The sequence below is a fragment of the Cnephaeus nilssonii genome (assembly GCF_951640355.1).
Source record: "Cnephaeus nilssonii genome assembly, chromosome: 5".
Lineage (NCBI taxonomy): Eukaryota > Metazoa > Chordata > Mammalia > Chiroptera > Vespertilionidae > Cnephaeus > Cnephaeus nilssonii.
In genome coordinates, this window is record NC_137076.1 from 18,764,402 (window position 1) to 18,786,439 (window position 22,038).

Here is a 22,038-nt window from a genome sequence, read left to right on the forward strand (position 1 = left end):
ACAGAAACATTAATGATGAGAGAACCATTGATAGATCAGCTGCCCCCCACATGCCCCACACTGGGGATTGAGCACGAAACCCGGGGCATGTGCCCTGACCAGGAATCGAACCGTGACCTCCTGGTTCATGGGTTGACGCTCAACCACTGAGCCACACCAGCCTGACACATGATCCTCTGTTTAAAAATGTGTATGGATATGCTCCAGGCAAGTGGATAAGGCTAGGTTTTTTACCAAAATGTTCTCTGAGGACGACTTAATTTTGCTTTTTTAGTTTGCTTAGTTGCACCCTAAGGACATAAGGGTCTTGAGAACCCTTAACTATTTGACACAGAAAATCCAAATCCCTGAGGTGGGTCCACTGAGGCCTCTGCTCGAGGCCATGTCCCCTGAGATCCCCAGGTACCCAACTGCCTGCTGGTGCCTCCTGCAGCTACTTCCTCCTTCTCTCCTGTCCCACCTCCATCCGGGCTCCCTGCGGTGACCTCCTGGATACCAAGCTCTCAGCTTAGAGTCTGTTTCCCGGGGACTCCCAACCATGCAAGTCCTCCTCCATATTCTGTCACCTGAAACAACCCTGCAGTTGACCCCACAGGATAGAGTGAGCTTGACCACCTGTCCCTGGACTATTTTAGGGGATGTTTGATGGGACAGGCTGGGCCACAGGGCTCTCACTGCCCCTCACCCACACGCACTCCCCCTCAGCTTCCCAAGCACTGGTTCCATCCCACACCTTGGCCAGCAACAGGGGGGAGGGGGTGGGGACTGGGTGAGGTGTGTTGGCAGGGAGAACACCGCCCTGGCCTGGTGACTCAGTTGGTTGGAGCGTCGTCCCATACACCAAAAAGGTGGTGGGTTCAATCCCAGTCCGGGCACATACGGAAGGCAACCCATCCATGTATTTTGTTTTCTCTCCCTCCCTTCCTCTCTCTCCCAAAATCAATAAACGTATCCTCAGGCGAGGATTAAAAAAGAGAGAGAACACAGACGTACGTGAAAACCATCCAGGACCATTTAATAAAAAAATAAGCAAGTTATCCAGGATCCGACCCAGCAGGCAGTGTCCATCCAAAGAGGGACAGCGCCGCGGGCCGGCTCCGACATTCATTTCTGGCTGAAGGCGCAGCAAGTCCTCCAGCCTGGGCCGGGGACACCCTGCCCCCGCTGCAGACAGCACCCCGGTGCAGCTGAGCCCCCCAAAGGCTTAGACAGAGGAATCCCACTGAGCAGGCGGACACCACACCTGAGATGCAGGCCTGGGAGGTCAAGCAAACAGGACCAGGAGCAGGCAGGGGAGACCCAGCCCCCATCCTCACCCCCGCCCCCTCCAGGGGGGCTGGGCGCAGGAACCTGCACGCGGCCATGCGGTTCCTGGGGCCAGCAGAAGGCCCTGGTGAGAGAAGCGTCACCCTCCTTCCGGGGTGGTGATCTGCACATAGCGCAGGTGACTGGGGGATGAATAAGGACTCAACCTCAACCATTCGCTAATCCCACTGGGAGTCCACAAGGTCTGGTACCCAGTAGGCACTCAATAAATGCCTAATGCATGAAATGAAAGGACTCTTTTTGTTCATCTCTGTGGCCCAGCACACGTGTGGGAAATCAAATGTAGTGACTGAGCCACTGTTACACTGTTTTGTATCACTAAAGTCTAGCACACACAGTAGGTGTTCTCCAGGTGAGGGGGGAAGAAGCCAATTAAAGAGTAAAAAGCACCTTGTTTATCTCCGTGCTTAGCACCCAGCTCAGCTTCTGGCACACAGCAGGCACTCAATAAAAGCACGGAGTTGATAAGAACTTCTGTGTCTCAAGTACCAGGCACACAGTAGGTGCCTGGTATGTGTTTGAATAAATGAAAGTGTCTTCTTTACCTCAATATTCCCAGAGCCTGAAATGGTGCCCAACGTTCAGTAGGCACCCAATAAATACTTAAATTAATTTTTAAAAAATGAATGTGTATCGCTAGTGCCTGATTCTTGGGGGGGGGGGGGGGGAGGGGGTGTGTGTCAATAAATGCTTGATGACTGAATCATCAGTGAGGAAATTATTATGCCTCATTCACTGCCATCACGAACCTGGTACACAGTCAATGCTTAAAAAACGTCAGGCACGTGGAGATGAATGATGGCTTGTTCCCACCCAATCTCCCAGTGCAAAACACTCTTCCGGGCATACAGTAGGCACTCCATTAATGCTGCCTGTGTGTACATGATTGCTGAGCAAGAGCTGGCTGGCCACCACCCTGCACGGAGAGCCCTCCAAGGCCTGCCAGGGTCCGCAGGGCCCTGCTGTCCCCAGCAAGCACCGGGAGGCTGCTTTGGCGCCTGCCCCTCAGAGCTCGTCCCGGGCAGCGCTGTCCAGCGGGGACTGTAGCACGTCCGAGTTTTTGGCCTCTCGGCTCAGTGCCTGCTGCTCCCTCATCTTCTGGGATTTGGCACGGTCCCAGTCAGTCTTGACCTGCTCGTTGTTCCACACAACCGAGGTCTCGGTGTCGCTCACGTACCCGTCGTCCCCCGTGTAGTGCGTGGGGAACACCAGCAGAGGCTCCACGGAGAAGGCGCGCAGGTTGCGAGGGGAGAAGTGGGCCTTATACTCGGACCTGGAAGGGCAGGGAATAAGGGGCAGCCGTGGGTCGAGGGGAAGGGACCGATGGAGGGAGAAGTGAAAAGGGACAGACTGAGACAGAAGGGGGGTGGGGTTCAAATGGAGCCAGACATGGGGGGGACACCCAGAGGAAGTGGGCAGAGAAAACGGCACCTCCCTGGGGGCCCGAGATCCTCGTGCCCGCCCCCTCCAGGGCTGCCACCTGAGACCCCACTGCCCGAGCAGCCCCTGCTCACACTGGGTGCTTGTCGAACATGACTGGCAGGAACTCGTCGACGGGCAGCATCTTGGAGAGGGGCTGGGCCGCCAGCAGCTTGCGGGCGCCTTGCAAGGAGATGACGTAGGCCAGCGTCCAATAGGAGTAGTCGGCCTCCACCAGGTTCCTCACGCGGGGCACGGCCTTCTCGGGGTGCTCCACCTGCATCCGCTTCCGGCCCACGTAGCTGGGGTGTGGGATTGAGACCGTCACCCTCCTTCCGTCCACCAGAGGATGCTAACCCAGCAAGGCAGGGATCTACGGAGCCCCTGCCAGGCCCCGGGGTGGGAGCAGGCTTGGTGTGTCTGGGGCACAACAAGGAGGCCAATGTGGCCGCACTGGCAGAACCACAGGGGTCTGTGGCCCTCAAGGAGGAGGGTGGGATTTTTCCTAGGGCACTAGGGAGCCATGGGAGGATCTGGAGCCGGGGAGACTGGGATTTCTGGGACGTTCTCTGAGGCTGCGCTACTGGGTTCGGGGGGCTGTGTGGCAGTGGAGGAAGGTGCGAGGATCTGTGAGCAGTCAGGAATGAAGGGGTGCAGTTACGGTCAGGGCCCTGCACACTGCAGGAGGAGGGGGAGGGAGGGAGAGAGGAGGAACCAACCCCCCTCCCCCATATGAGATCCCAAAGAACTGTTCCAGAAATATGCTGAGCACACCTGACCTAGTGCTGGGCTAAGACCCAGGCTCCCTGGCTACTTCCCACACTGGGCCAGCTCTGAGCTTCCAGCTAGCCACCAAGGCCTGACCACACCTACCCCAGGCCGCACCCCCAGCTCCTTAGCCAGCCCACAGACTTCCTGGGCAAATCTTCGCCACCCCCACCCGCCCCAGGACACCTCACGTCTCCAAGCCCTGAGGGGTCCTCATGCCACAGCCAGGGCCCTAGACTTCCAGGTCACCCTCCCACAGTTCTACCCCACAGGCCTGAGGCCACGCCCCAGCCCTGACTACTCCCAGGTCCGCCCTCACACAGGCCACACACACACACACACACACACACACACACACACACACACACACACAGGGCACTCCTTCTGTCATACTTCTAAGGGTGGCCCAGCTAGTACCCTACAGATACCTTCAGGCCCGGACGCTCTTCTGAGCTCTAGCCCCACCTCTAGGCTCCAGTTCCACCCACTCCAGACCATGCCCCTGAGCACGGGCCCCAACCTCAGCCCCAACACACTCCACACCAGGCCCCAGAGCCCTATCCCCAGATCACACCTCTGAACTCTGGCCCTGCCCCAGGCCCCAAATCCACCCACCCCATACTTCACCCCTGGGCTCTGGCCATGCTCCAGTTCTGCCTCTGCCCCAGGCCCCACCTCCTGGCATGGCCCCACCCCCAGGCCCCATACTCACATGAGGTCCCAGTCCAGATCCTCCCTCTCCACATCCCGCATGAGGTTCATCAGGCGCCTCTTGAAGAAGATCTCGAAGCGCAGGTCATCCTCAAAGACCAGCGATTTCTTCAGTCCCTTCTCCACGACCTGAGGGAGAACAGGGCCAGGCCTAACCCTGAAGCCAGCTCAGCTTAAAGGCTCTGGGGCAGCAGGAGAGAAGAAAACGTACCCCTCGCCACCACTGTCTGGATTGACTTCCCCGCGGACTACCACTTCCTAGGACATGCAACAACAGATGCCCGGGCCTGGCTGTTCCTTCCCATCCCGGGGCCTGGGCCTGTGCTGACACAGCCCTCTCCCTCATGCAATAGCAGGCAGACTACCTCTCACCCTTTGGGCTTCAGCTCCAACGTTGCCCACCCAGGAGGTCCTTCCCGACCACCACCCAAAGCTGCCAGCTGAGGACAATTCATACCCCTAGGTCCCTTCTCCAGATGTCTCTCACTTATTTCACTCTGATTTGTTTCTTTGTGGTTTATCATCATCTGCCCACTTCCCAGGGCTGTAAGCCCCTTGCAGGGTGCTGGGTCTGTCCCGGTGGCTATCATGTCCCCAGCACCAGGCCAGGGACATGATAGGTGCTTGGCAAATGTTTCCTGAATCTTCATGACTGCCCTCTGAGGCCATGACTGTCATATGGGGAAACGGAAGCTCAGGCTGGGAAGAGCCTTCCTGCTCACAGAGCTCACCCCTCTAGGAGGCAGGGCTGGACTTAAACCCAGAAGTTTCCCGGCTTCAGGGCCGCGTGGACACCACAGCCTCTGCCCCATGCCATCCACAATGAATCTCAGAAAAGGCGGGCAACCTAAGCGAGCACTCATTGCCTCTAACACCTGAACACCCCCTCCAGAGCACCCTCCCACCTGCATCTGGACACCACGTCCGGCTTCATGCCTGGGAGTCCCAGGTTTGAATCCCAGCCTGGCATCCTCACCTACCACAGCCTCTCTCTCCGAGCGTGGCTGATGAGCCCCAGGGCCAATGCACTACCCCCGGCGTGGGCTCTGTGCCAGTTAATGTCACCATGGCTGCTACATCGATTAGGAAATGTCAAGACCAGAGTCCAGGCTCTAGACATCTGGACGAAGCGAGGTGTGAAGAGGCCACACCTGGAAACCGGGCTCGCCCCTCCCCCTTGCCCAGCCTCAGTCTCCACATCTACACGATGGAAGGACACTCCCTACAGAGGGGCCCTGGTCCTGCTGCAGCCGTGGGGTCTGCCTGGGGGGCAGGCAATGCCCTCCCTGAGCTTCGCGCAGGCTGAGGAGGACTGGCCCTACTCACTTCGCCGGACACTCTGCCCCGCTGGGCTCACCTCCTTCCAGACGTTATAGTGGCTGAGGAAGCAGCCCAGCTCGCCCTTGGTGAGGGGCCGCCCATGGTAGGGGTCCTGGTAGCCGGGCAGCATCTGGATGCCCAGTGCCTCCACCTGGCTGGTGTTCATGGCTCTGGAAGGGGGGACAGGAAGGGGTGAGTGGAAAACCCACGCTGCCTGCTATCCCACCATCAGTTAGTGCCGCCTCCTGCCGAGCTCCCCTCTTCAACTACTGGCGCCCCTCCTGGACCCGTGGCCCGGTCTGCAGGGGGTGGGCCACCCAGGTGTGGCTCTGCCAGCCCTCTCCTAGGGTCAGACTCACTTCCCCTCCACCACGGCCCCAGCAGCATGGTCTACATCCCAGCATGGTGTACATCCAGCATGGTCTACATCCATCATGGTCTACATCCAGCATGGTCTACATCCCAGCATGGTCTACATCCAGCATGGTCTACATCCCAGCATGGTCTACATCCCAGCATGGTCTACACCCCTGCATGGTCTACATCCCAGCATGGTGTACATCCAGCATGGTCTACATCCATCATGGTCTACATCCAGCATGGTCTACATCCCAGCATGGTCTACATCCCAGCATGGTCTACACCCCTGCATGGTCTACATCCCAGCATGGTCTACACCTCAGCATGGTGTACACCCCAGCATGGTGTACATCCCAGCATGGTCTACACCCAGCATGGTCTACATCCCAGCATGGTCTACATCCAGCATGGTCTACATCCAGCATGGTCTACATCCCAGCATGGTCTACACCCAGCATGGTCTACATCCCAGCATGGTCTACACCCAGCATGGTCTACATCCCAGCATGGTCTACATCCAGCATGGTCTACATCCCAGCATGGTCTACATCCCGCATGGTCTACACCCCAGGATGGTCTACACCCCAGCATGGTCTACACCCCAGGATGGTCTACACCCCAGGATGGTCTACATCCCAGCATGGTCTACATCCCAGCATGGTCTACACCCCAGCATGGTCTACACCCCAGGATGGTCTACATCCCAGCATGGTCTACATCCCAGCATGGTCTACACCCCAGCATGGTCTACATCCCAGCATGGTCTACACCCCAGCATGGTCTACACCCCAGGATGGTCTACACCCCAGGATGGTCTACATCCCAGCATGGTCTACATCCCAGCATGGTGTACATCCAGCATGGTCTACACCCCAGCATGGTCTACACCCCAGGATGGTCTACACCCCAGGATGGTCTACATCCCAGCATGGTCTACATCCCAGCATGGTCTACACCCCAGCATGGTCTACATCCCAGCATGGTCTACATCCATCATGGTCTACATCCCAGCATGGTCTACATCCATCATGGTCTACACCCCAGCATGGTCTACACCCCAGCATGGTCTACATCCCAGCATGGTCTACACCCCAGGATGGTCTACACCCCAGGATGGTCTACATCCCAGCATGGTCTACATCCCAGCATGGTCTACACCCCAGCATGGTCTACACCCCAGGATGGTCTACACCCCAGGATGGTCTACATCCCAGCATGGTCTACATCCCAGCATGGTCTACACCCCAGCATGGTCTACACCCCAGGATGGTCTACACCCCAGGATGGTCTACACCCCAGGATGGTCTACATCCCAGCATGGTCTACATCCCAGCATGGTCTACACCCCAGCATGGTCTACATCCCAGCATGGTCTACATCCATCATGGTCTACATCCCAGCATGGTCTACATCCATCATGGTCTACACCCCAGCATGGTCTACACCCCAGCATGGTCTACATCCCAGCATGGTCTACACCCCAGCATGGTCTACATCCCAGCATGGTCTACACTCCAGCATGGTCTACATCCCAGCATGGTCTACATCCATCATGGTCTACATCCCAGCATGGTCTACATCCCAGCATGGTCTACATCAGCATGGTCTACAGGGTAGGGCTCCCTTGCCACCCGTGGCCCCCCTGCATGGTCTACACCCCTGCCCTCAGAGTTGACTCACTTGCCGTCCACAGCCTCCACCAGCCGGAACTTGATCTCCTGCGCCCACAGCGCCCAGAGCATGCGTTCCCGCCGGTCCTGCCGCCGCTTCAGGTTGATCATGAAGACCTGTGTGTGGCCCGGAGCCTCTGTTGAACTCTCCAGCCCTAAGTTCCCCACCCTTCCCCCTCCCTACCCCAGAAGGCCCAGCCCACCTCGTCAAAGCCCATCTTGTCAGGCATCTTGGCAGGCACCGAGACAAACCGGGAGGGCTCTGCTGGGGGGTGCTTCACTGCGGGGCAGAAAGAAGCCAAGGGGGTGCCTGGGTCATGGGGCGGGGGAGCATTCCCACCTCTTTCCACTGCGCCCCCCACACCCCCTCCATGGCTCCGTATCACCCTGAGCTCCTCAGCCTGAGGCTGGAGACCTGCCTGGCCTGTCCCCAACCATATTACCGCTGCTAGTCTCTCCCTCGCCTCCTACTCACTCTGGCTGTTCACACACCAAACTCATCCATTCCTACCTCAGGACCTTTGCACATGCTGGGTCTCTGCCTGGAACACCTTTCCTTCCTCCTCCCCCTACCCCAGTTCTCAGCTAAGATGCCATGTTGAGGAGGGGTGAGTCTCCCAATGCCCTCAGGTTGAGTCAGGTACCTCCTCCCGCTCCCCACAGCACCAGGGCTCCATCATCAAACCTCCACCCTGCTATCCTAACTCACCATCCGTCTACCGTGAGCCCCGTGAAATGAACACCAAGTCTGTCCACTCACACCGGGTCTCCAGTGCCCAACATAGGGCTAAGCACACAGCAGGCACTCAATAACTGCTCAGAGAATGAACCAAGATTAATGACCTTGACATATCTGGGCCTCCGATTCCTCAACTACAAAATGGGCTAATAACACCTCAGTGGTTATGCATGAAATGATGCCATGAAATCACACCTGTGTGGGGTGAATGGCATTCTCCCACAAAAAGTTAAGTTGGTGTTCAAACCCCCAAGACCCCAGAATTTTCTCTTATTTGGAAACAGGGTCTTTACAGAGGTGTTCAAGACAGAATGAGGTCATTAGAATTGGCCCTAATCACTATGACTGGGATCCGGATAAAAATGGAAATTTGACTGGCCGGGTGGCTCAGTTGGTTGGAGCGTCGTCCCATACACCAAAAGGTTGTGGGTTTGATTCCCAGTCAGGGCACATATAGGAGGCAACTGATTGATATTTTGATGTTTCTCATATCGATGCTTCTCTCTCTCTCCTCTCCTCTCTCTAAAAATCCATAAAAACATATCCTCAGGTGAGGATTTTTTAAAAATATATTTTATTGATTTTTTTACAGAGAGGAAGGGAGAGGGAGAGAGAGTTAGAAACATCGATGAGAGAGAAACATCGATCAGCTGCCTCCTGCACACTCCCTACTGGGGATGTGCCCGCAACCAAGGTACATGCCCCTGACCGGAATCGAACCCAGGACCCTTGAGTCCGCAGGCCGACGCTCTATCCACTGAGCCAAACCGGCTAGGGCAGGATTTTTTTATTTTTTTTTTTTTAATGGAAAATTTGGACACAGAGACACACAGAGGGAAGACATGGGAGAAGACGGCCATCTGACCGAGTGACACGTCTACAGGCCAAGGTGTGCCCAGAATCTCAGAGCAGCCATGACTGCCCCCTTCAGCTGCTATGAGCAATGCTCAGACCACATCCCCACAGCGATCTCGGATACGCCTGTGGTTTCCCGCAGAAGGGTCAGACTTTCAGGTACGCATGAGCCTGCAGCGGTCCCTGCCCGCCCCCCCCCACCCCCCCCAGGCTGCCCAGAAAAGCCCAGCGTGATTCCAAGTGTGGTGTCTGCTTCACCGAGAACAAAGGCCCCATGTGAGCTCCAGGGACAAACACAGGTCCCTCTGTCTGGAAGAGACCTGGACGAGGCCCAGACCTAACCCAGAACCTTCCACCCCATAGCCTGGGCCTCCTCCAAGGCCAACACGTCCCAGGGCTTCCTCCCACCCCACTCTCCTTGGGAAGGCTGAGACCAGGGCAAGACTTTGGGATCTTAGGACACAGGCTCCAATCCCAGGTGCCCCTCCCCTTCTCTTTCTGAACCTCAGCTCAACCCCCCTACTGGGGGCGGAGGGTGAGTGGTGAGAGAACCTGCCATGGGGAGGTGGGATCTTGTCACCCTGAGCCTTTCTGCAAGACTGAAACTTCACGGTAAGAGAGATCTTTGAACACATGAAAAACCACGTGCACAGCCCAGGTCCAGGTGCCCACGCACGGACGGAGAGAAAATGTGCTTTGAACAGAGGAAGGATTTACACACACATCTGAACCCCCGGGCCCTCCTTCCATCTGTTCTCCAGAGCAAGAGGACAGTGAGACAGTGTGCTCAGCTCTGGCCCTCAAGAAAGAAACAGGAAGGCATTCATGCCCCTGTCACGGTCGAGTTTACAGCAGCAGCAGTGTTAACGGTTTCTTGACCAGAAACAAGAACAGAAATAGAGGTGAAATTTAAATTAGGAAAACTATGGCAGCCACAGGATGCTTCCAGGGCCCCGTCGCAGGTGGGAGTTGGCGACAAGCAGAGGCCTAACTCTCACGACAGTGGCCCAGGGAGGCTCCTGGCCTGGGCCTGAGCATCTGCATGTGACGGACACTTGGGCATTGTGGGGTCTCCCCCATGGTGTCCTTGGTCATTTCAAAAGACCAAACAGGGAGTGTGCCATTCCATCTTCTGCCACCAGGGACACACACACACACACACACACACACACACACAGAACCTTCTAGAAGCAGGTAAGAGTGGAGCAACTGAGACAACAGCAGGAGCCTGGACCCTCCCATCTGTACAATGGGGGGCTGGGGGGCTGCTGTGCAGGCCTTCTCTGAGATGTGTGACCAGTGAAGGGTAAAGCCCCTACGGAAGAGGACACTGTCCCACTGTCCCCCTGCTCTGGAGACACCCCACGTCCGCCAGGAGGCCGCTCCTCAAGCAACCTTGATGGCAGCTCGGCCCTGTGTGCTCAGCCCATCTCGGCCCCCCCCGCCCCCCCCGCCCCCAGAGGCAGGGCTGCTCGTTTAATGATTTATAGATTTACTTATCTGTTAGAAAGACATGAGCTTGCAACTATGGTAAAAATAGGTAATTCCCTTTTTAAAATAAACGTATTCAAGTAAAACAAAAGGATCCACGTAAGATATATATTAAATGAGCAATGGGTCTGAGGTTCGGAAACGGCCCAAAGGCTGCGGCCCAGACACTGCCATGCACGTAACGGTTCATCAGCGAAAACCTCCGTCCTCCCTGCTCCCACACCCTCCATGGCTCCTGGCTGCCCCTGAGGAAAACCAGTGCCTAAGGCCGCTGCCCTGGCCCGCCAGCTCCGCCCCCTCATCAGCCCCACTTCTGCCCTGCTGACCTTGCCTGCTCCCTGAGCACGTGTCCCCTCTAGCCTCCCAGTCTCTGCAGAATGCTCCCTCCGGCTACAATCCCCTTCCAGGTGACTACTACTCACTCTGCCTCATAATGCCACCTCCTCCTGGAAGCCCACCCTGACTGCCATGCACAGCTGCTGCAAGCCAGTGCTCCCTGAGAGCAGGGACAACTGTCCACCTTGTTCATGCCAGGTTCGCAGTGCCTGGCAAAGGCACTAGCACCCAGCCGGTGCTCAATCAGTGTTCAGGGTATGGATGTGTGATGACCGAGAAAGGGCAGTGTGAGCGGACTCACCCATAACCTCCAGCTGCACATGCATGAAGCTCTCAGCCTCATCCTGGAGGGTACTATGTGACCGCAGCGGCACTGGCAGGAAGCCATACATCTCCTTGTTGCACACGTACATCTGGACCTCTGGGGCCAAAAACAACAATCAAAACTGAAAACTGAGCAACAAGGTGGCAGTGGCCCTTCTGACCACAGCATCAGCCTCACAGCCCAGTGTGGGGCTGGAAAGAAAAGGAGTCCCGCCCACTTTCCCCAGCAACCAGCAGAAACCCCTCAGATCTCCATCCGGGACTCGGAGTCAGAACAGGGGTTCCCGCTGGCAGGCGAGACACTGACAATCAGAACTGTTAAAAAGCACCTTATGCCCGGCGGGTGTGGGTCAGTGGTTGAAGTGTCAACCTATGAACCAGGAGGTTATGGTTCGATTCCCGGTCAGGGCACATACCAGGTATCAGGTTTGTTTCCCGGTTGGGGCAGGTACAGAAGGCAACCTGTCAATGTTTTTTGCTCACATCATTCTCTCTCTTTCTCTCTCTCTCTCTCTCTCTCTCTCTCTCTCTCTCTCTCTCTCTCAGCATGTCCTCCGGTGAGGATTAAAAATAAAAAAAGATGCACATTTCTTTTTTTCTTTTCTTTTTTAATCCTCACCCGAGGATACTTTTTCACTGATTTTTATTTTATTTTATTTTATAAATTTTATTGAATTTTTTACAGAGAGGAAGGGAGAGGGATAGAGAGTTAGAAACATCAATGAGAAACATCAATCAGCTGCCTCCTGCACACCCCCCACTGGGGATGTGCCCGCAACCAAGGTACATGCCCTTGACCGGAATCAAACCTGGGACCCTTGAGTCCGCAGGCCGACGCTCTATCCACTGAGCCAAACCGGTTAGGGCTCCATTGATTTTTATTTATTTATTTTTTTAAATATTTTTTATTGATTTTTTACAGAGAGGAAGGGAGAGAGATAGAGAGTTAGAAACATCGATGTGAGAGAAACATCGATCAGCTGCCTCCTACACAGATGTGCCCGCAACCAAGGTACATGCCCTTGACCGGAATCGAACCCGGGACCTTTCAGTCCGCAGGCCGACGCTCTATCCACTGAGCCAAACCGGTTTCGGCCTCCATTGATTTTTAGAGAGAGTAGAAGAGAGAAGGAAAGACAGAGAGAAATATCGACGTGAGAGAAACACATCGATTGGTTGCCTCCTGCACACTCCCTGACCAGGGCCTGGGCCGGGGAGGATCCTACAACTGATGTATGTGCCCTTGATTAGAATCGAACCCAGGACCCTTCGGTCTACAGGCCAACGCTCCATCCACTGAGCCAAACTGGCTGGGGCTGATGCACATTTCTGCACAAAAATGGGATGCAGCTGGATAAAATGTTAGTAAGGTGACTTCCATCTGCGTTTGTCCTTTTCTGGATGGTTTAAGTTTTTATATTGAGTGTGTACTTTAAAAAGTTAGAAAGCCAGCCGAAACCGGTTTGGCTCTGTGGATAGAGCATCGGTCTGCGGACTGAAAGGTCCCAGGTTCGATTCCGGTCAAGGGCATGTACATTGGTTGCGGGCACATCCCTGGTAGGGGGCGTGCAGGAGGCAGCTGGTCGATGTTTCTCTCTCATAGATGTTTCTAGCTTTCTATCCCTCTCCCTTCCTCTCTGTAAAAAATCAATAAAATATATTAAAAAAAAAAAGTTAGAAAGCCAATAAAAATAATTTTCATTTTAACTGGCTAGCTTTTTATATAATGAGCTAGATGATATAAATCTTTTAGGCTGCTGGCCTGACAGTTTCTGTCTTAACAACTCAATCCCACCCTTGGGAAGTAGAAGCAATCATAGACAACACTTAAATAAATGGGTGAGGCAGCATGCCAATGAAACTTTCTCTATAGGCACTGAAATTTGAACTTCATGCAATTTCAGATGTCACAAAATATTACTATTCTTTTCATGTTTTTGTTTTTTTCCAACCGTTTAAAAATATAAAAACCATTCTTAGCTTGCAGCCATACAGAAACAGACGGTGGGTCAGATCTGGCCTGCTGGCCACAGTTTGCTAACCCTTGATTTAAAGTAAATGGCAGGTTAGCGTATGGCTGTGTTCTGATTCCCTCTAAAAGGCTTTTTCACTAATTATACAATTAGGGGGCAATTACGTTCAACTACAGGAAACTGGGAGCATGTAAGAAAATATTAAGTTGGAAATAACCTTCAATAAGTAGGTCCTCTTTAGACCTGGGAGGCGAAGACCCTCAGCAAAGCCAGGGCTGGAGAAAGAACGGGTCTGTGGCCCGCCTCTGAACACCTGGATACAGCCCCACCTGCAGCCTCCCTGGGCCCTGCGTGCGTTTTGGTCCTGTGGACCCTCTGTGGCCGCTGTTGGGACAGATTCCAGAGAACCAACCGGATGACATCCCTTCATGAAATGATAACAGCAACCCCCAGGGCTCACCTGCCTGCTTGCAGGAGAAAGCAAACACAATGATGTCATCGAAGGACCAGGTGTAGTCGGTGTGTGGAGGGTAGAAAGCCAAGTTCCTGGATGCTGCCTTCCGCAAGTCGATCAGGAAGGTCGAGTGCACCATGGGAACCGCGAAGCAGCCCTGGCGGTCCCGCTTCCGAATGGGGATGTAGGCGGGTGTGCGCTTGTAGTAGCCCTGCGGGGAGGGGCGGAGTTCTCAGGGGGGTCCCCCAGTGAGGCTGGAGACCCAGGACAACGAGCGACGTGGAACCCCTAAGAGCAAGGCCCAGATGTCAGCTCCTGGCTCGGGTGGGCAACCCCGGAGCACCGTGCTCTGGGCGTGGTCAGGGACAGGCTCCACCCCCCGCACCACGGCAGATACAAGAAAAACGGTTGGCCTCTTGCAGACCGGGCCCCACACTTCAGATCGGAAGGGCAGCATGTGAAGGAGAAAATTTAAAAGCTGAAAAAGGGTTTAACAATAAACTGGCCTGCAACTGAAAACAAAAATAAAGAGCAACATCCGATGTTGGTAGAATGCTAATTGCTTCAGTCTTTGAGAATTAATATTGCAAAAATTGTTAAAATTAAAGTTCTATGACTTGTGCCCCAGGAAAACCACTTTGAGATTTATCCCACAGAAATAACATGTGTACCTTCAGCACCGGCTTTAGCGGGACAAACCTAGTTCAATGCCTATCGATGGAACTATGAAATGTTTTGTGACTACTTAAAAAATGTGTTTGCCCTAACCGGTTTGGCTCAGTGGATAGAGCGTCGCCCTGCGGACTGAAAGGTCCCAGGTTCAATTCCGGCCAAGGGCATGTACCTTGGTTGCGGGCACATCCCCAGTAGGGAGTGTGCAGGAGGCAGCTGATCGATGTTTCTCTCTCATCGATGTTTCTAACTCTCTATCCCTCTCCCTTCCTCTCTGTAAAAACCAATAAAATCTATTTTAAAAAAATAAAAATGAAAAATGTGTTTGAGGGGGCGGGGATGGGCTGGAGGGGATCAATGGGGGGAAAAGGGGGACATATGTAATACTTTCAACAATAAAGATTTTTAAATAAAATAATAAAAATAAAAATGTGTTTCAGCTGTCTGTTGTTCTGATGGAATGTACAGCTGTATTGTTCAATGGAAAAATCAAATTATAAATTAAAGTATATAACTCAGTTTTTATATGAAGTAAATCCTACATGTGTTCTTGTTTCTGGGGACAAGAATAAAGGTGTGGAAAGACGTATTTTTTAAAAGCTGAAAAAGGGACTGGACATTTGACATCCTTTGATTTACATATAAATTGAAGGTCAGTTTAATTTAGAAGTTTGAAAAGCTTCTGGAACAATCCTGAATTGCCCTCTCTTTTCCTTGGACCCTTTACACATCAGAATTATTGGCATATAGCATTTAGATTCCTTCTTCTTTTTTAAATCCTTATTGTTGAAAGTATTACTTGTCCGCTTTTCTCCTCCATCGCCCCATTCCTCCCCGCTCCGCCTGCCCCATAACATTTCCATTTCTGACACGTTTTTCAAGATGGAAACCACTGAATTATTCACTTTAAAATGGTTTGATGTTTTCTGAACTGCATGTCAGATAAAAACAAAAAGACAGGAGGAGACAGGCTAGGTCAGCCTCCGGCTCCATCCACACAGACCCCCCTGTCCCCGTGTCACTCCCCGCTGGCTTGGCCTCAACCCTGGGATGTATGGCACAGGCCTGGCATGTTCTTGGCTTCGGTAATTGGCCCAGGGGGGAGAGATGGACAAGGCCAGCCTGAGAGGACTTCAGCTGGATGCGCTGGGACCATTCCCCAGGGTCTGAAAATGAAGCCACCCACCCAGCGAGGGAGGGAGACAGGAATGCTGTTTGAACATCTGAATCAAGCTGGGCCTGCCGTCCCGTCCTGGCACCACCACTTCCTAGCCGTGTGCTCAGGCCGTCACCTCCCCTCTCTGAGTTTCTGCCTCAATACAGGGAAGAGGTGGGGAGAGGACCCGGTCACGGACCCTGCCACGGGGACCATCTAAGGATGATCATGAAGGTGTGAAATGCTCACCATGAGCTGGTGTGACAATCAGTTAGGCTCCACGTGCTTGGCCCAGCCCCCAGCCCCCCAAGCCCCCGGCGCTACCCAAGCAGCCGCCTGACCTGAGAAGTCATCCCACACCAGAAGTTGGAGTACGCAGCCCGGGAATCCAGCATGGGCGCCACCACCGTCTTGTTCTCGGCGATGAGCAGCGTCAGGGTGTCAGGGTTCAGGATCAGGTTGTCTGCGTCCACAAACTACAAAACACCCAACAGGACATCGCTGTGAGCTGCCGGAGCGACCCGGGCTGGGCCACAGCTCGGAATGAGGGGGCAGAGTCCTGGGGTCTGAAGAACCTGGAGCAGCACGGAAGCCATCCGGCGCCCCAAACCACAGCTCTACCTTAGCAACAAGCCAGGTTACATCCACACAAGGAAACAGGCTACTGAGGAAGGGGCAGGCAGGGGCCACAGGGCACACAGAAACGCAAATGGGTCCCAGACACGGCGCCGTCGAGACACCAGCCATGTCAGGGGGCGTGCCGTGTGGCTCCATTAATGGGAACTTTTACAACAGGCAGCGCTGGTCAGTGAAGAGGATGGGTGGGCCAGAGGCCACCTCTGAGAGGAACATACTTTTTTCTCGGTGAGTGAGATGCCAATAAAAAGTTCATCAAAGTAGATACTTTATTTTTCTTTAACACCTTGAATGTGGGGGTAAAAGATCTGGTAACTTGTTTGTTACAAAGAAAAAAAGTTTGAAACAATCAGGTAAGGATGTTTCTGTCCTGCAGGCCTGGTACAGAACTATTAGGGGGCATGCAGGAGGCAGCCAAACAATGATTTTTCTCTCATCATTGATCTTTCTATCTCTCTCTCTTTCTCCCTTCTTCTCTGAAATCAATAAAAATATATATATTTTAAAAATGCATCTGGTCCACAGATATGCTTTCTGTTACTCGCATGGGCTTTTTAGAGCATGTGAATCACCTGAGGTAAACAACAGCAAAAGCTGGCCTTCCAGGCTCCTCTGGCACCAGGAGCAGCATGCCGCATGGGACCCTCAGCTGGAGACAGGAGGAGGCAGCCCCTGGGACCGGCTGTGCAGGTGTGAATGTTCCCCACCCACCCAGCCCCTTGAGGACATTTACATTTCTGACCTCAGAATATATGTGCAGTAAAGACAGCTGGAACAGTCCAGAAGGTCCTCAAAAAGTTAAGAACATAGTTATCACGTGACCCAGCAATTCCATCCCTGAGGACAGATCAAGAGAACGGGAAACAGGGACTCCAACAGGTACGTGAACACCTATGTTCAAACCAGCATGATTCACCATGGCCAAGAGGTGGAACCAATGTAAGTGTCCGACCACAGACGAACGGATAAACAAACGGGGTCCAGCCCCCAACGGAATATCACTCAGCCATAAAAAGGACGGAAGCACTTCCGCTACAACATGGATGAACCCTGAAAACCTCCTGCTGAGTGAGAGACGCCAGACCCTAGAGGCCATGTGTTGTGTGACTCCATGTACCCAAAATGCCCAGAACTGGCAAGTCCAGAGGCAGAAAGCAGATCAGTGGCTGCCAGGATGGGAGGGAGGGGGGGTGGGGGTGACTGTTTTGGGATGATGGGATGTTCTGGAACTAGACAGAGATGATGGTTGTACAACACTGTGAATGAGCCAGAAACCACTCGATTCCATACTTTAGAAGGCTAATTTTATGTTATGTAAATTGCACCTCAATTTTAAAAAGCCAGAAAGCGAGTCTCTCTGAAAGGTAAGATTACAAGGTTTGTTTCTTTCTTTCTAAACTCCCTATTTTTCCTTCTAGATTTTCTTACAAATAACACCGGCAGTGTTTGTAAAAAGAGGGGGGGAAAAAAGAGGCCCTTTTAACAATAATTTTAAAACACTGGACAAGTGATTCAACATTCCAATATGGACTTCCAAAGTTGCCAATTTCAAAAATAACATGGTGTGTCAAAAGCTGCTTTGCGTTTTGAACCCACACCTGGAGTTCTACCCAGGTTTGCTGAGTGGAAAAGTGAAGACCAGTCAACCTCAAACCACGAAAACAAAACAGACGCGGCGGCCCTGTGCAGGATGGCGCCAGGCAGGGCCAGTCCCACCTCTGTGCCAACCCAGCCAGGTGAAACCTCCCTCTCCAAGCCTCTACTTTCCCATCTGTAAAATGGTCTCAGGAAGAGAATGGTCTACAGGGCCCCCAGGAAGAGCCCTCCTCTTCCCAGGGGACAGCTCTCTCCTCCCCAAAGGGCTCAGGCCAAAGGCCTGGGATCCTCCTGGCACCCTCACATCTAGTCCCCAAGCAGGGCCTTAACCCACCTGCCTTTCTCCACAGCCCCATCCCTCAGGTCTCCACCCCAGCCTCCTGCTGTCCCCACTCCTGCCCCAAAAGACGGGGATCCCACAGCAGCCACAGGGGCTCTGAGAATCATAAATTAGAGCACAGCCCTTCCCTGCTTACATACCTTCCATGGCTCCCTATTACCATCAGAGTAAAAACCAAATCTTTCCCTCAACCTGCATAGGCCAGCCCCCACCCACCACCTCAGTATCACCCCCAACCCCCACCGCTCCCTCATCATGCCATTCCAGCCACACGCGCCTCCTCAGTCCTTGAACACCCAAAGCTTGCTGCGTGCACTGTTCCCTCTGCCTCAGATACTGTCCTCCGGCTTCCCCGAAGGCTGGCTCCTCTGCTCCTTCAGGTCTCTGCTGGGGTCCCCTACTAAGGAAGCCCCCCGCCCCGCCTCAACCCTGCTCACTCACCACCCCACCCTGGCTACGCCATCCGTTGTAGGTTGAATGTTGGAAGTCCTATCTCCTGGTATCTGTGGCTATGGCCTCATTTGGAAATACGGTCTTTGCAGATGTAATGAAAATGTAAGATGGGGTCATGCTGGATGAGGGTGGGCCCTAAATGCAATGACCGGTGACCTCAGAAGAGAAGAGACACACAGGAGAGACGACCATGTGACCACAAAGGCAGAGACCGGAGTGATGCAGCCACAAGCCAAGGATACCTGAGCCTCCTGAAGCTGGAAGAGGCAGAAAGGATCCTCCCTTGGAGCTTTTTGGGGGAGCAGAGCCCTGCTGACACCTGGATTTCGACTTCCAGACTCCAGAGCTGAAATAATACACTTTCCAGAACACAGGCCCCCAGCGTGTGGGACTCCGTCCCAGCAGCCCCAGGACACGGATTCACCACCAGATGCCTGTCTACAACTTCCCAGCTCTGGCTGCCTTCTGATGGTGCCTCTCTCAATTTGGTTCTCCTGGTCACATCCACCTTTCCCGGGGCACCAGCAAGTGGGGCTCAGCCTGTGTCCCCAGGCCCCGGCAGGAGGGCACGGGCAGGGGCTCATAAATGTGTGCTGATTGATAAATAAAAAAGGTACAGACTTCGACTCAGGGCCTGGCACATACACAAAACCAGCCAGACTGGCATCCCTGCATTCGACCTCCCTAGTGACCCTGCCACCAGCTCCCTCCCCATCTGCCCCAGGGAGGGAGTCACGCCCCGGTCAGGTCCAGGAGACAGGAAGGTCCGGGACCTGTGGGCACTTATCCAACATGATTTTGTTGAACACTCAACGCCCCCTCCTTCCCAGAGGCAAAACGGGCCCAGGAGGAGGAGGAAGTGAAAATCAGGCCTCAGCAGCTCAGTGTCACCAAGTTCCTCCCGTCCCCAGCCCACCTTCCTGCTTCTGGAAGGGACCCAGACAGTGTCACTGCGGGTGTGTGGGCTCTGGTGTCACTCGTGATGGCGATAAAAGCGGAGACGAACCAAGTGTCCAACCACAGAGGACCGTTGGGGACCCATCTGGTGGGTAGGAGTCCAGGGTCCCCTGATTGAACCCCAACTCCTCCACCGAACCAGCCGGATCACCTCTGACAGCTCACACCCCCTCTCGTGCCTCAGTTTCCCCCTCTGTAAAACGGAGTTAAGGATAGCGTCCGCAATCACTGCTCTGCCTTCCCTTCGGACACCCCAGACGCCTTCTGTGATCCCCGGGAAACTCACCAAGATGTAATCGGCCCACATGTCCCGGGCGGATTTCAGGGCCGCCTGGCGCAACTTCATGACGTGCTCGTAGCGCGAGTCGGACCAGTGCTTGGGGCCCTCCTCGTCTTGGTAGGACCTGAGGAGAGGCAGCTGTGATGTGGGGGGGGGGGGGGGGGGGGGGGGCAGGCACTGCGGGGCCCAGACAGGGCCCAGGCGGCAGAGCGGGCAGAGATGGGTTCCTGGCCGAGGGGATGGCTAAGCTGGATCTGCAGGCTGGGAAGAAGCAAGCAGGGGGAAACCAGGAGGAGGGAGGTGTGTCTGCAGCGGGGGCAGGGCGAGGTCCAAGGCCCGGAAGGGAGGAAGTCCAGGCAATGGATAGAGAAGGAAGAAAGCTCAGGAGGAGGGAGAGCGGCTGGGAGAGAACAGAGAGCAAAGGAAAAGCGGAACCTGTCCTCCCAGACTCAGACTCTGTAAAGCTGAGGGCAGGGCCGGGGAGTCAGAGGAGCCAGGGCTGGGCCTTAAGGCCGCGGAACTGGGCTAGAGAGCCAGGGGCGGAGGGGCTAGGGTTCTGAGGCAGGGCAGTGGGCATTCGCGGAGGGTGTGGGGGCAGGGGTGCAGCTGAGCCCCACTGGGAGGGCTCACGCAGGGCAGGGCCTGGCACTCACCGGGGCTCCTCCGCCGGCCGCCACTCTACCGAGTGGTACAAATTCTTCACGGCCACCAGCCATTCCCGCAGCACTGCCGTTGTGTTGTCTGCGTTGTGGTCTGTGGCCACCCTGCGGGCGGAGGGGGACAATCAGGGAGGTTGGGGAGCCCAAACCAGGACAGGGCAGCAGACCCGAACCTGGGCTCTGCACCCTGGCTCAGCCTGCGCTCCCCCCTCCATGCCTCAGTCTCCTCATCACACGGGGGTGAGGACACGTCACTGGGCTGCAGAGAAGATTAAACAAGCTAATTTTAGAAAACCACAGGAGGCACTATTAGTACTATTGAGCATCTAGGATCCTATCAGAAGCTTAGGTACTAAATATGTGAGACTTAATAAACATACAGCTACATCAGACAGTCCCATCCACCTTCCTCCAGCCTCTCCTATGGACACCACCCCCTCAACAAACGTCTCTGAAACATCAGCCGTGCGCTTGGGCGATCCAGGCCAGGGAGTCCGGAGCAGAGAAGAGGGACTTCTGGGAATCTAGTGTGACCCTGGAGCCCAGAGCTATTTTCCCAAGTGAAGCGTTACTAAGTTGACAACAAGGACAGCAGTGATAACAGTAACAATCAGGGCAGCCCTGGCGGTATCCCATTCCCCTTCCAGGAAGGGGCCATACCCCGCCCACGCGCTCTGGTGAGAAGGCCTGATTCAGGCAGGAGCGGAAAGATACACAGTGGCTGAAGTGCAATGTGGGCCATCGCAGCGCCCTGGCTGGGGTCCCAGGCTCCCCTTCCCGGGAGCCTGCGTGTACTCCAAGCGGTGTAGAGGGCTAGGCAGGGCGGCCTGCCTGGGTGTGGTCCCCGATCTGCCCTAACGGGGGGCCAGCAGGCAAAGCGAGTGTCCTGCCCATTCTTATGCGGGACAGGGAGGGCGCGGGGGAGGCGGGACAGCAGGAAAAGGCACGCGTGGGTCTGGTCCGCAGATGGAGGACAAGAAGCAGAGAGCACGCGTGGGTCTGGCCCGCCCTGCCCGGAGCCAGGACAGCGGGCGGGACGCGGCGCGGACCCGCCGTCGGGGCAGCAGGCCGGACTCCGCGGCGGCGCCGCACTCACCACAGCGCCGTGCGCTCCCGCGGGTGGTGCAGCCGCTCCAGCGCGCCCAGCGTGGCCGGCAGCGCGTGGGCCGCGTTGCGCGCCAGCAGCGCGATGAGCACGCGCGGCGCCTGCAGCGGCGACTCGGGGCTCCAGCGCTCCTCCGGGAAGTAGGCGGCGGCGCCCGGCGGGCCCCCTGGAGGCGGCAGCGCCAGCAGCAGCAGCAGCAGCAGCTCAGGGAGCGGCCGCCCGCACCGCCGGCACGCGCGTGGGGTCGCCGCCATCGCGCCACGCGTCTCCTTTAAGCCCCTTTTCTGCCGGCAGACGAGGGCCGCGCCTTAAAGGGGCCGTCGGAGTCCCGCCGCTGCCGCGCCTTAAAGGGGAGGAGAGCGCCTGGCTTGAATCTGGCATCTGGGCCCGCCTCCCAGGCCCCGCCTCCGGACGCCTTAAAGGCACGGAGTTCAGGGT

At 55.2% G+C, this 22,038-nt stretch overlaps 1 protein-coding gene across 1 annotated transcript; it reads right to left on the minus strand.

Moving 5' to 3' along the window:
• Positions 1-990: 990 nt before the first annotated feature.
• Positions 991-21,937, minus strand: COLGALT1 (collagen beta(1-O)galactosyltransferase 1). The gene is made up of 12 exons (XM_079772470.1): positions 21,592-21,937; positions 20,490-20,600; positions 19,843-19,960; positions 15,916-16,050; positions 13,753-13,957; positions 11,297-11,416; positions 7,778-7,854; positions 7,585-7,691; positions 5,582-5,714; positions 4,226-4,353; positions 2,841-3,047; positions 991-2,599 (listed from the first exon to the last, which is right to left on the minus strand). Exons 1-12 carry the CDS (start codon positions 21,852-21,854, stop codon positions 2,332-2,334), a joined length of 1,872 nt encoding a protein of 623 aa, XP_079628596.1. The 5' UTR covers positions 21,855-21,937; the 3' UTR covers positions 991-2,331.
• Between the last annotated feature and the right edge of the window lie 101 nt (positions 21,938-22,038).